Below are 14,438 nucleotides of genomic sequence, written 5' to 3' on the forward strand. Positions count from 1 at the left end.
CCATGAGAGTAATAGATGAAGCTCTACAATCAGATCCTGCCTCCAAGATATGCCTGATTCTGATACTGTCTTAAGATACAAATTAGATACATTCTAGCTGGGATGAAGTCACTTCTGTCCTAACCCATAAATTCATCCCTTCGTGACATAAATTGTAGACTATACTTCTGTATCAAGACCCCCAGTAAATTATATTCTGTACTAACATACAAGTCTGCCTCTCTGTTCTCATAACCAGTCCTTATACACTAAGATTGGGTTGTATCCTGGCTTCTTTTTTTTACTGACTTGTCCCCCAACCCAAATCCTCTGCTGTTATGTTCCTCTGCTCTTTAAATGTACATGTTACCGTAAATTCTCTCCTGGTCCTTCCCTTCAACTTTCTTCTCATAAAGTAGCAAAGTTTTTGGTGGTACTAGATTTTGAAGTTAGGGTCTTGCAAGGCAGGTACTGTACTTGGGCCATACCAGCCCCTTTTTTTCAGGTTTTATGTATACCTGTACTGGGGCTTGAACTCAGGGCCTGAGCACTGTTCCTGAGCTTTTTTGCTCAAGGCTGCTGCTCTACCACTTGGATCACAACTCCACTTTCAGCTCTTGGGTGGTTAATTGGAGATAAGAGTCTCACAGACTTTCCTGCTTCCTGAATAGCTAGGATTACAACACCCCAGCCCAGCACATCTTGATTGCCCCCCTCCCCCTATAGGTCTACTGCACTTGCCTGGGGGCCTCAGACCACGATCTTCCTACTTATGCTCACTAGTAGCTTGTATTCCAAGCCTGACCCAGATAAGTGACTTGTTGATTTAAAGGGGTCTTGCTACCTTTTGCCCAGGCTGGCCTTAGTGATCCTCCAGATTTTTGCCTCCCAAATAGCTATAACCCATCATGCCCTGTTTCCCAAGCCTAATTTTTACTGTTCTGGTGATAATTATAAATCTTTACCCCATCCTTCAATATTTTGTTAGGCTCACCATCCCACTAGTGATCTGAATCTGAAACTCAGGTCTGAGTCATAGCCTATGCTCCTTCTACTTCATCCAAGTTCCCTTTCGATGAGTTACTTAGAAGTCATGTGAATATGGCAATCCACTTTAAATTCTACTGCCATCACACTCCACTCCTGTGTTTCAAGATCAAAGTGATTTCTGAAAGCACATATGTTTCACTTCCTTGCTCAAAAAAACCTTTCTAAAAGTTTCTCAAAGGTCCTCATTACACAGAGTTAATATTCACAATCCTCAGAACCAATTCCCTATCATTTGAACTAATATGCTCACTGACTTTTGCTGCCTGGCTTAACCTTACTTCTTCTCTTGTCCAAAAGCACCTGCAGACAAATCCAAGAGGATATATATTAATCTGTCTTTCACAGCAATGTCTTATTAAACTATAATACTACAGCTCTATCAGACTATATATTTATTATAGTTCTTTAACTCTTCCAGTGGAGGAAGAATTTCTCTGCCCATCCTAGAGGCATCTGGCAATGTCAACAGACATTTCTGGTTGTTACAACTCAGCAGATGCTTCTGGCATCTGATGGGTAAGCCAGAGATGTGCTAAACATCCTACAATACACAGTACAGGCCCCATTCCCCAAAAGTGAATTATCTAGTCCCAAAGCCAACAGCATCACTGTTGGGAAACCCTGAATGAATCGATGTTTTAACAAATACTTCCTGAGGCGGTAATTAGAAGATTTTAGAACTCCAACAAAATAGCGTCTATCAATCATGTGGTTAAAACACTAGTTAAGAGTGTGTGGCCAAACTGTATAGACCATGATGACACCAACTGGCCTTGTGAAAGTTAAAATTTGTTTGTGACTCTAAGTATCACTATTCTACAATACTGTGAAACATGTGAAATTTATGTAATCACCTAATCTCAATTAAAGAAAGTGAGAGAAGGGATGGGTTAAGAGAGATGATTGACAATGTTGTCAGACACTTTGTACTCATATACTATTTTGTAGAATAGAAACTTCTTTGTACAACTACTTAAAGATTTTTTTTTTAAAAAGGCAGCAGCAGATGGGTGGGAAACATTTCAGTTCTGTCTCTTCCAATTCATAAAACAGCATTGTTGCATTAAAAAAAAAAAAAAAAAGTGGTACAGCCACACCTGTAACCCTAGTCACTAGGAAGGCTGCAATCTGGAAAGCCAGCCATGGTTGGAAGCTATCTCTGGTAGAAAAGTCCTGAGACAGTGTTTCTATTATCCAGCAAATAAGTGAGGCTAGAGGCAGGGCAAGTGGCAGAGCACCAGCTGAAGAAGCTTCAGGCTCCTGGGTTCAAACCCCAGTATAAAAAGAAAAAAAAAATTAAAATGTACAGCAAGAATGACAAGTGTATTTCCCATTTTAATAATCTGTATAACAGTAAGAAAAATTCTCAAACACTTAGGCCAGAATACAGCTCAAGTAATAGAGCACTTGTGCAAGGCCCTGGAGTCAACGTCTAGCAAAAAGAAAAAGAAGAGTGCCGGGCGCTGGTGGCTCACGCCTGTAATCCTAGCTACTTAGGAGGCTGAGATCTGAGGATCGCGGTTCAAAGCCAGCCCGGGCAGGAGAGACTGTGAGACTCCTATCTCCAATAAACCACCAGAAAGAAGTGGCGCTGTAGCTCAAGTGGTAGAGCACTCGCCTTGAGCTGAAGAGCTGAGGGACAGCACCCAGGCCCAGAGTTCAAGCCCCACGACCGACAAAAAAAAAAAAGAAGAAAAACAAGAGAGGCCGGGAAGGTGGCTCAGAGTGATAGAGTACTTGTCTCCAATGCATGAGGCCCTGGGTTCGATTCCTCAGCACCACATAAACAGTTAAAAAAAAAAAAAAAAAGAAAGGCCAGAAGTGGCGCTATGGCTCTGGTGGTAGTGTTCTAGCCTTGAGCTGAAGAGCTCAGTGACAGTAACCAGGTCTACAGTTCAAGCCCCACGACTGACAAAGAAAAGAAAAAAAAAGAAAAAGAAGAAAGAAGAAGAAGAAGGAGAAGGAGAAGGAGGAGAAGGAGAAGGAGAAGAAATAATAAAGAAGAAAATTATCAGATAACAGTCATAACTGACCACTCTCTCGGGCCCACCCCAAAATTATTTCTCTAAGCATTGTACTTCTGCCTGACATACTCATTATTCCATGCCCGTATACACATGAGCACTCACCAGTCCTGGCGCCTGGGCACTACTGCCCCTGAGCTTTCTTTGCTCAAGACTAGCACTCTGCCACTTGAATAACAACTCCACTTCCTGCTTTTTTTTTTCCTAATTAACTGAAGTCTTACTTCAGACTTTCCTGCCAGGGCTAGCTTTGAACTGAGAGCTCAGGTTCATGAGTCGCTAGTGTTATAGGTATAAGCCACTAGTGCCCAGTTACACCAGTTACTTGCATGTGTGTGCACATGCATGTGCACATGCAAACACAACAGTCCTGGGGCTTGAACTCAGAGCTAGGGCATTGTCCTTCAGATTTTGCTCAAGGCTAGCTCTCTACCACTTGAGCCACAGCTCCACTTCCATGCTTTTTTTTTTTGTTGTTGTTGTTTTGGGTTTTTTTTTTGGGGGGGGGGGGAAGTTAATTAAAAAGTCTCTTGGACTTTCCTGTCTGGGCTGGCTTCAACCTGCCATCCTCAGATCTCAGCCTCCTGATTAGGTAAGATGACAGGGTGAGCCACCAGAGCCCATCTTCACCAGTTATTCCTGATCACTATAAAGTTACAAGCTAAGATGTAGGGGATTTTTTTCCAGCAAAGATGTCAGCTGTCTCAGCTGGTAGAAAACAAAGGTAAATGGGCTGGGAAGGTGGCTCAGTGGTAGAGTGCTTGCTTGCCTTGCATGCATGAGGCCCTGGGTTCGATTCCTCAGCACCACATAAGCAAAAAGAAAAAAGCCAGAAGTGGCGCTGTGGCTCAAGTAGTTGAGCGCTAACCTTGAGCTGAAGAGGGACAGTGCCCAGGCCCAGAGTTCAGGCCCCATGACTGGACCAAAAAAGGAAAGAAAGAAAACAAAGGTAATGACTTTCATTGCTTGGTAAAACATTAGCTAACCTGTCAACTAAATGAGCAATTTATTTCAACATCCTTTTGAAGTGCAGATTAAAAACTTAGATCTTCACTCAGCCATTTTTATATTTTTGTTGGTTCCCTCATTCATGAGTTCCTTGAAAGTATGCTTCTAACTTTCTAGAAAATTCTACAGTTTGTTTGGCAGCTCTGTAAGATCTAGTGAGGTGCCCAAGTACAATTACCTGTTACAGCTATTAGCTTAGCAGCCTCAGGGCACCTGCATCTGCTGCTTAAGTCCAAGTGTGTCTCATTTTGGCTTTCAGAGCCAAAGCAGCCAAAAAAAAAAAAAAAAAGTTACTTCTACCGTGTATCAGTTGCTTTCTTCTGATACTGTTATTTTAGGCTTCTAAACACTTTCTCATTCTTCGAGAGGGAAAGGGTATCTTGCAGTTTCCCAAGCTAGTCTTAAACTCCTGGGGCTCCTGCCTAAGCCTCCTGCTTGTTGGATTACAGAACTCCCTTTCCACTGCCCAGGGACCAGTGGACAGAGATGACTAGGCAAATCTAAACAGCATTCTTTGTATACATGGTCTATGTGTAGCTGGTAATTTACCCCAACTAGAAACCTAATTTTCAATCATATGTCATTGAATAAGATATTTCAGATGAAACTTCAAAAAAGTCTTGTTTGGAACCAGGGGACAGTGGCTCACACCTGTAATCCTAGCTATTCAGGGGGCTGAGATCTGAGGACTGGGGTTCAAAGGCAGCCTGGGCAGGAAAGTCCATGAGACTTTGTTTTTTGGTTGTGGGCGCTGTCCCTCAGCTCTTCAGCTCAAGGTGAGCACGCTTTACCACTTGAGCCACAGCACCACTTCCGGTTTTCTGGTACTTAACTGGAAATAAGAGTCTCACAGACTTTCTTGCCCAGGCTGGCTTTGAACTCCAAACCTCAAATCTCAGCCTCCTGAGTAGCTAGGATTACAGGCATGAGCCACAGGCACCCAGCTTCCATGAGACTCTTATCTCTAATTAACCACCAGAAAACCAGAAGTGATGCTATGGCTCAAGTGGTAGAGCCCTTACCTTGAACTGAGCAGCTCAGGGACAGTGCCCAGGCCCAGAGTTCAAGCCCCACCAACCAAAAAAAAACAAAAAACAAAGAAAGTCTTGACTGGGATTAGGATTGTAGCTTGCAGCTAATGGTGGAGTACTTGTCTAGGAATACCAAGGCCCTGGATTCAACACGCAGCACTGAATAAAAACAAAAGGAACGTTTGGTTTTAGTTAACAATGGCACATCAGCCCAGATATAAACATCATTCACATTTAAAACTCTCAGCTGCCCACCAGCAAGGTAAAATCCATGTTCTTCAGTAGGCTGCACTTTGTAACCCATCCCTTTCCACCTCAGACAACTTCCTCCAAACTGTCCCTATACTTGAGGAAGCTAATAGAATCACATTCCTATCCCCATGGTTTTGCACATGGCGCTTCCCTCCACCAGAAACTGTCTCCGGAAAACATTTAGAATCTATCTTATGTGCTAATGTCCTTCACAAACTTCATCTTCTACAGGTATCAAACCATCCTTTCTGTTTTGCTCCCCTACCAGACTGCAATACTGAGTTATGGACAACCCTGAATGCACTTCCTGACAAATATGTATTCCTTAAATGTTGACCACCAGCCAGCTACCTGATGAACACCTGCAATTCCACCACTGCGGAGGCTGAAGCAAGAGGATTTAAGTTCCAGGCCAGCTTGGGCTGACAGTGAGATTCTGCCTCAAAATATAAAAAACAAAAAGTTGACTACCTGGTGGTCCAACCAATCAACATGTCAAATCAACCATATTAGCTGTCCTGCCACCAAGACTTAAAACCTACATGCCACTCCACCTTATCCAACCCAGAGTTTCTGACAAATTCTTTTCCTCTCAAAACCTTCCCTTACTCTACTGAACAGGGCCGGGACCTAAGCCTTCATTTCCCATTTTGAAACTTTCTACCACAAACCTTTGCTCATAGTTACCTCCTCTCAAAAATGCCAAGTACCTAGCAAGCTTCCTGGCTCTTCAAAGTCTAGCTAAAATGTTGCTCCTCCCAACAAATTTCCTCTGTAACAAAATATGCACTCAGCCTTCCTTCAATCTCCCTAAGCACTGTCACTTCCCTCCAGTAGCTCCCGATTTGTAACCCACCAGTAAACAAAGACCCAATAAATCAAATCTCTAGTGGTGAAGGTGTACTGAATTAACATTTTAAAAGAAAAAAACAAGCCATAGTGGAAACCATTTAAAATCATTGGGTTGAGAACACAACTCAGTAGTAAGTACTTGCCTAGCAAGAGCAAGGACTCTAGTTTGAAATCTGAATGTTTTGGAGACAGGGTCTCATTATATATGATGGAAAATGACTTAACCTAAAGCACTCCTGCCCCCAACAGCCATATCTTAGAACTGTCCTTGCTGCAGACCCTGCTAAACAATCTCCCCCTTACCCTAGAACTAATGTACCAGTCTTCGAAGAGAGGCTGAGACCAAGGTAACATCTGACGCCCACAAGCACAGATGCTGCTGAAACCTTGAAATTCTTCAGTCAAAATAACATTGCTCACCCACTCCCACCTCCATCTCACCTCTCTTCCATCCACCCCCTCTTCTATCCTCACTTCACTCTTTCTGCCTAATATTTAAAGAGTCCTAGTTGTAAAGGGGCGGGGCGGCACCATTTCCCCTTCATCCACGCTGTAGGGGAGACTCAGTCGCCCTTCCCAGGTTCACTCCAGAATAAAGCGTTGGTTTGTGAGTTTGCTTTCAGACCTTTATTCTGATACCCTCATGAGTCAGTTTTCTTACAATATAGTTCAGCCTGGCTTGGAATTCTAGATCCTCCAGCTTTCAGCTTCTAGAGTTCCAGGGTTATAAGAACACACCAGAAATCCCAGCTCAATTCTTCTTTGCTCTAAATATTTCCTCCAAACCCATTTCCTGTTTCAAGTTCCTCCAAAAAAAGGTAAAATTTCAAAAAGAAAAAAGGTCCAGAATTTAAAAAAAAACACCTTAAATATAAAAATAAAACCTCCCTCTTCTATAAATAATGTAACAAAGCCAGTGGCTCAAGCCTGTAATCCTAGCTACTCAAGAGGCTGAGATCTGAGGATTGTGGTTCAAAGCCAGGCTGGGCAGGAAGGTCCAAGAGACTCTTATCTCCAATTAACCACCAGAAAACTGGAAGTGGTGATGTGGCTCACGTGGTAGAGCACTAGCCTTGAGCTGAAGAGCTCAGGGACAAGGCCCTAGCCCAGAGTTCAAGCCCCACAACCGACAAAAAATAAATAAAAATAATGTAACATAATAATTGTCAAAGTCCTGGAGGGTTGCATTCAACCTTTACCCAGGAGTCTTTGAGACCCCCCCCCACTAAAAAAAGGATTTCTTGGGGCTGGGAACATGGCTTAGTAATATAGAGTGCTTGCCTACCATGCATGAAGCACTGGGTTCAATTCCTCACTACCACATAAACAGAAAAGGCCAGAAGTGGTGCTGTGGCTCAAGTGGTAGAATGCTAGCCTTGAGCAAAAAGAAGCTTAGGGACAGTGCCGAGGGCCTCAGTTCAAGCCCCAGAACTGGCAAAAAAAAAAAAAAAAGGATAAAGAAAGATTTCTGGGCTGGGAAGGTGGCTCAGTGGTAGAGCACTTGCCTTGTATGCCTGAGGCCCTGGGTTCGATTCCTCAGCACCACATAAGCAAAAAGAAAAAAAAGCCGGAAGTGGCGCTGTGGCTCAAGTGGTAGAGTGGCTAGCCTTGAGCTGAAGAGCTGAGGGACAGTGCCCAGGCCCAGAGTTCAGGCCCCACGACCGGACCCAAAATTAAAAAAAAAAAAAAAAAAGATTTCTTATAAATGTATAGATGATCAGAGTATGAGTAATTTTATATGTTAAAAAGATAACCCAGCAGATGACATAACTACTAAGATACTGTAAGATACACCTTTTCCAATTATCTCATGCTATACTAAATTCTTGGCTGGGATAGACGATGAATTGGAATAGAAGAGCCTGGTGGAAGGAGTAGGGCTTTTCTGTAAAGTACTGTCCACTCCTGTGGTGTAATGAGAAAAAGCAGAACCAATAGGCCAACACCCAGCAAAGGTAAACTAGCCTAGAGTAGAAGTTTAAGTTGAAAGCTGCTAAAACAGAAAATAGGATGGAGGACTGGGAATGTGACTTAGTGATAAGAGTGCTTGCCTGGTATGCATGAAGCCCGGGGTTCGATTCCCCAGTACCACATAAACAGAAAAAGCTGGAAGTGGCACTGTGGCTCAAGTGGTAGAGTGCTAGCCTCAAGCCAAAGAAGCTCGGGGCAGTGCCCAGGCCCTGAGTTCAAGTGCCAGAATTGGCAAAGAAAAGAAGAGAGAGATGGAGTTGGTATAGTAGGTGTCCTGTAAGACTAGAGAAGGTAGGTAACACCTGTCCCTAAAAGGTTCCAGGCAGGGTTGTGATTACTCTAACAAAGATTACTCTTGACAGAGAGAGCAGAAAGCAATGCAGTAATGAAGCAGGAGCGCACACACAAACACCAAGATCTCAATTAAAGAAAAAAGGAAACAGAAAGGAGAGGGATGAATTTGTGAGAGGGGATAGGAAGGTGGCTCAGTGGTAGAATTCTTGCCTTGCATGCATGAGAAACTGGGTTCGATTCCTCAGCATCACATAAGCAGGAAAAGCTGGAAGTGGCGCTGTGGCTCAAGTGGTAGAACACTAGCCTTGAGCTGAAGAGCTGAGGACAGGCCCAGAGTTCAAGCCCCATGGCAGAAAGAAAGAAAGAAAGAAAATGTAAGAATATTTCAATTTAGTTGACCCTAGGTAATAAGAGAAAGTAGTAGACAGAGAGAAAGAAGGAAGATGAGCTGACTAAAATGAGATAACTGATTTAATGAATTAAGGGGGCGGGGGAAGGGCAAGATGCAACATTTACATGTTTTAAGTTTAAGCTGTGGGGTAGAACAACCCAAGCATCCAGACTTTTTACTTATTAAATCTAAGAAAGTCAGAGGCTCCAACTACTTACGATTCTCAAAGGGCAGTGAAATTTGCCCAAAAGGATACAGAACCTCCTTATTTGGGAGGCAGATATTAAGGACATGGGCTTTGCAAACAAAGTCCCTATCTCAGAATCCTGATGTCCTACTAAGACCTGGGAAAACCCGGAAAAATTGTGAATCTGGGGAAAGCCTGAAGTTCAGGAAATGCCTCTTCAAAACAGCACTGGGCTTTTGTATGCAGCAAACTGGGCACATCAAGTGCAGGGAGGGGCTTCCTCTGAAGTTCCTGATCATAGGATGGGGAGACTCTCCCAACACCAATAGAGGGTCTCACTTCCAGCCCCTACAAACCTGGCCCTTCCCTATTATGTTTTGTGAGTCTTCCTTGCACACAGATGTTATACAAATGGCTAGCCTAGCCTAGCGCCCATGGCTCACACTGGTAATCCTACCTACTCAGGAGGCTGAGATCTGAGGATCACAGTTGGAAGCCAGACCAGGTAGAAAGGGCAGAAAAGTCCGTGAAACTCTTATCTCCAATAAACTCCTCTGAAAAAAGCGGAAGTGGCGCTATGGCTCAAGTGGTAGAATGCTAGCTTTGAGCTCAGAGACTCACGGACAGCGCCCAGGCCCCGAGTTCAAGCCCAGGACAAAAAAAAAAAAAGCCCACCTCAAGTTCACTGCAAACTCAATTCATGGATTTATTTCGTAGGTTCAATTGAAAAACCTTCAGAAGACATAATGCTTCTCTCTCCTCGAAAGACACATTTTGTTGTTTGGCCTGGGAAGGAAATAAACAGCTGAAGGTGTAAAGTCTAAAATGCGGATAAGACACTAGGTGAGTCACACTTTGAGTTTCAGTTTCCCCAGCTGTTCATCAGAAAAGGAAGAGCGAGAAGCACCGCGTCGGATTTTTAAGGACATTATTCCTTCTCAATTATTTGGGGTAACATCTGAAGTGAGGTGCTACAGGTATTATGTAAACGTCGTAACTAGTATCCATACAAGGAGTTGTTTTAAACAAGAGATCAAACATCCTATCTCCCCAAGGGTTCATTCAGAACCCTTACAGAGGAGGGCTGAGACCCAGGAGCTGCGGGTCTTGCGCACTTCGTGGGGAGCATTCGCGGGGGGACAGATAGCAGGCGACAATCGCGACGCTGAGCCCCACCAGACCCTGCGCCCTCCAAACGCCATCCCCGAGACTGTCCCCAAAAGTGCTTTTGTCAGCGCCACTTTGCGTATGGAGACACTGAGGCCCGGAGATGAAACCGCTTCGCGAGGCACCAGGCTGGGCTACGGGCGGGGAGCGCACCTCGGGGCGCGCGCGTGGCCGTCCCGGGCGCCGGGGACCCCGGGGGGCGAGCGGGGGCGACCGACTCACCTTGGCGCTGTGCACCGCCTCCTGCGCCCCGCGGAGCTGCAGCCAGATGCGCGCGGGCAGCGGCTCCTCGGCCCCGAGCGCGCCCAGCACCGCCAGGCTCACGCCGAACAGGCCCTCGATGCGGCCGCGGCTCCTCTCCAGCAGCGCCGCCTTCTCGGCGGGCGCCGTGAACTCGTCCAGCACGGCCCGGGCCGCCATGGCGGGTGCGGCCTCCCGCGGCAGCGCCGGGGACCGGCGGCGGCGACGCCCCCTCAGCGTGCGGCCGCGGCGCTCACGTCCGTCAGGTGGCGTCCGCCGTCCCCGGCCGCCTCGCTTCGGCCCGCCCGCCCGCAGAACCGGCTACACCATCCCGCCACGGCCGCTCCGGCGATGCAACTGCGGACCGAAATCCCCGACGCTCGTTCACCGCCGCGGGGCTCGCGCATGCGCCCCGCCCGCCGCCGTCATTGAAGCCAGCGGCCCGCGGGCAAGGGAGGGGGAAGGGGAGAGATCGTGATAGCGGAAGTTGCGTCACGCGCAGTCGCCGTGTGGGTCAGGGCGACAGTTCCGGAGGCCTCTGTGGCGGCCTTCGGTGAGGCCCGCGCGCTTTCTAGGTGCTCCAAAGGAAGCGAGTTTCTCGTGACGCTTTTAACCGTCCGCCCGCTCCGGGCCTTTGCGTGGCAGCTCTGCGGTCTGACCTCCGCGCTTCACGCGCACAGGGCCAGCGCTCCCGCCGCCCGAGCCGCGCCCCCAGCCCTGCTTCGTCAGTTTCGTTGGCGAGCTGGGGTCACTGCGTGGTCCGGCCTCAGGCTCGCGATCCTCCTGTCTCCGCCTTCCCGACCTCCGCCGTTCTTTTGTGTTTTGGGTCTGGTCCTGGACCCGGAACTCGGCCTGGGCGCTGTCCCTCGGCTCTTCAGCGCAAGGCCAGCCTCTACCACGTGAGCCACAGCGCCACTTCCGCCTTTTGCTGTTTCTGTGGTGCCGAGGAATCGAACCCAGGCCTCATGCAGGCAAGGCAAGCAACTCTACCACTGAGCCACCTGCCCAGCTTTCCCCCTCCCCCACACACCCGTTCTTTTCTTTCTCTTTCCTTTTCTTCACCCTCTTTCAGGGGTGAAAAAAAGAAAAAGAAAGAAAATGGCAATGCATGTGAGAAATTGAAAAGCAATTATAAAAATAAAGCCAGGCATGGTGTGTGCAGCTTTAGTCCCAGCACAATGGAGGCTAAAGCAAGAGAATCCTGAGTTCAAGGCAAGCTTGAGCTACATTACTTACTTACAAGACGTGTCTCAAAAAAAAATTAACCATGAATCAATAGATAAATAAATACAATTTGGGGAAATGATTCTTTGTGAGAAAAAGTTATATGTGAAATAAAGTTATATGTGTTGTGTGACAGGTACAAAGTGAGAGTTTAGAAGTTCACTAGTAAGACTGGACCTTGAGCAAATTAAAAAATAAACCAAAAATCCCTCTCCAGGTCTGTTTCCCATCTGTAAAGATAAAAGGTTTCACTCCACTCACCTCTAATTCTATGTGTTCTGAGTTCATGAAAACAAATTGTGAAATATAAAGTGTTAATTTCTCTGAATTGATCATTGTGGGTGTAAGAATGCATCCCAGGGGACCACGCAGAGACAAATCATGCACAGGAGAAGGTTCATAAGAAGGTTTATTATTAGCTGGGTGCCGGTGGCTCACACCTGTAATCCTAGCTACTCAGGAGACAGATCTGAGGATCATGGTTCAAAGCCAATGTGGGCAGGGAAGTCCAGGAGACTCTTATCTCCAATAAGCTACCAGAAAACTGGAGTGGCACTGTGGCTCAAGTGGTAGAGTGCTAGCTTGAGCTGAAGAGCTGAGGAACAGCCCCAGGCCCAGAGTTCAAGCCCCCAAGCCCCACAAAAAAGGAAGAGGGAGAGGAGGGGGAAAGTAGTTTAACTCAGGGGCTAGTGGTGGGACGTACTCTTCATGCACAGAAGAAGGTTTTTTTTTTTTTTTTGGTCGGTCGTGGGGCTTGAACTTTGGGCTTGGGTGCTGTCCCTCAGCTCTTCAGCTCAAGGCAAGTGCTCTACCACTTGAGCTACAGCGCCACTTCCCAGAAGAAGGTTTATAAGAAGGCTTATTATTAGTCGGGCACTGTTGGCTCACACCTGTAATCATTCACCTTACTGAAATGTGTTGGGAGGGGCTGAGGATTTACCAGCAGACATACTAAGCTCTCCTTAAATACTAGCTGTTACTCAGAAATATAGATGAGCCTCGACTTTCTTAGAAAGTATTTTGGTTTTATAACCACACTGAACTGTGAACCTGCACCATCTGTATAAGCCTACAAGAGGAAAAAGATGATGTCTCAGTTGGAAATGCCAAGGGGGAATGTCTTGGTAATAGGGATTACCCCAGGTAAAACCTACCAGGGATCCAGACAGCAGGGGTTTTCCATATGTTTCAAAAACTGGGCACATGTTCTACTGGTACCTACGAAGATATGAGTCAGCACAAAGGATCTCTCCTTTAAGTTCACAAATCATCAGCTTCCTCTTCCCATGGGCCTTCCCTTCATGTTCATATAACCAGCAGCTTTGCTCCAACAGGTGTATCACCTGTGATTGGCTAAGGCAGATCACGTGGTAAGTGTGGCCTTGCTGACAGAGTGCACACAGAATCACAGTGGATACATTAGGCATGTTGTCAGCACAACTAGTTATTTCCTGTCTTCTTGTACACAACAGAATTGCTATTGTTTAGTAATTGGGCAGGGCTTTCCCATGACTGGTTCCTGGGAACCAGTTGTTCCCAGTAACTTCCCTGGTAGCGAGTCTGTAATTGTATAATTGTAAGGGATGAGAAAGAATACCACACTGAAAAGCTTCCCCCGACCTTCTAAAACTCAAAGTACACCAGACATGGTAGCCCATATCTATAATCCTGACACTGGATAAACTGAATTGGGATGATCAAAAGTTTGAGACCAAGCTAGGCACCTATGGCTCATGCCCGTAATCCTAGCTATTCAGGAGGCTGAGATCTGAGGATCACGGGTTGAAGCAAGCTCAGGAAGGAAACTGTGAGACTCAGGCTGGGAAGGTGGCTCAGTGGTAGAGTGCCTGCCTTGCATGCATGAAACCCTGGGTTCAATACTCAGCACCACATAAATAGAAAAAACCGTAAGTGGCACTGTGGCTCAAGTGGTAGAGTGCTAGCCTTGAGCAGCAGAGCTGAGGGACAGCAACCAGGCCCAGAGCTCAAGCCCCATGACCAACAAAAGAAAGAATAAGAGGCCAGGGGCAGGCAGGGCGGGTGGGCGGGGCGAAGAAACTGTGAGATTCATCTCCAGTTAACAACTGCAAAGGTGGAAGAGGAACTGTGGCTCAACAGGTAAAGCACTAGCTTGAGCAAAAGAAGCTCAGGGACAACACTCAGACCCTGAGTTCAAGCCCCAAGACTGGCAAAAAAAAAAAAAAAAGTTTGAGATGAGAATAGGCAAAATAGCAAGAGCCTGTCTAAAAGGGGAAAAAATAAAAGAAACAAGTTAGAAAATCAGCAGTAGTATATGCACACATCCATAAAAATAGACTGGGACAATAAACTGTGTTCCGAGTTGACATACCACCAAAGATAAACAGCTTTGTGTTCTTACTATTTATTGGTCAGAATTTCCCTTTAAGGAACTCTCAAGCGTTTCTAACTATTGGAAACAAGGAGAAATGTGGTAGGAATAGGAAAAATGTGGAGATATCACCTTACTCAAAAAACAAATAAGAATATAAACCAGAATAGATGAAGTCAGGTGCCAGTGTCTCACACCTGTAATCCTAACTGCTCAGGAGGCTGAGATCTGAGCCTCACAGTTCAAACCAGGCAGAAAAGTCTCAAAGAGATTTTTTTTTTTTTGCCAGTCATGGGGACTGAACTCTGGGCCTGGGCGCTGTCCCTCAGTTCTTCAGCTCAAGGCTAGCACTACCACTTAAGCCATAGAGCCACTGCCGGCTTTCTCTGCTCAGGTGGTGCTGAGGAATCGAACCTAG

General features: G+C 46.1%; 1 protein-coding gene across 1 annotated transcript in view; it reads right to left on the reverse strand.

Moving 5' to 3' along the window:
• N4bp1 (NEDD4 binding protein 1) overlaps positions 1-10,665 on the reverse strand; it is a 49,989-nt gene extending 39,324 nt beyond the window's left edge. The window contains exon 1 of the mRNA XM_042693433.1: positions 10,429-10,665. Coding sequence (XP_042549367.1) covers positions 10,429-10,626 — 198 coding nt within the window. The 5' untranslated portion in view covers positions 10,627-10,665. The remainder of the gene's footprint in view (positions 1-10,428) is intronic.
• Between the last annotated feature and the right edge of the window lie 3,773 nt (positions 10,666-14,438).

This window comes from Dipodomys spectabilis, unplaced genomic scaffold (assembly GCF_019054845.1).
Source record: "Dipodomys spectabilis isolate Male_0828 unplaced genomic scaffold, ASM1905484v1 ptg000165l, whole genome shotgun sequence".
Lineage (NCBI taxonomy): Eukaryota > Metazoa > Chordata > Mammalia > Rodentia > Heteromyidae > Dipodomys > Dipodomys spectabilis.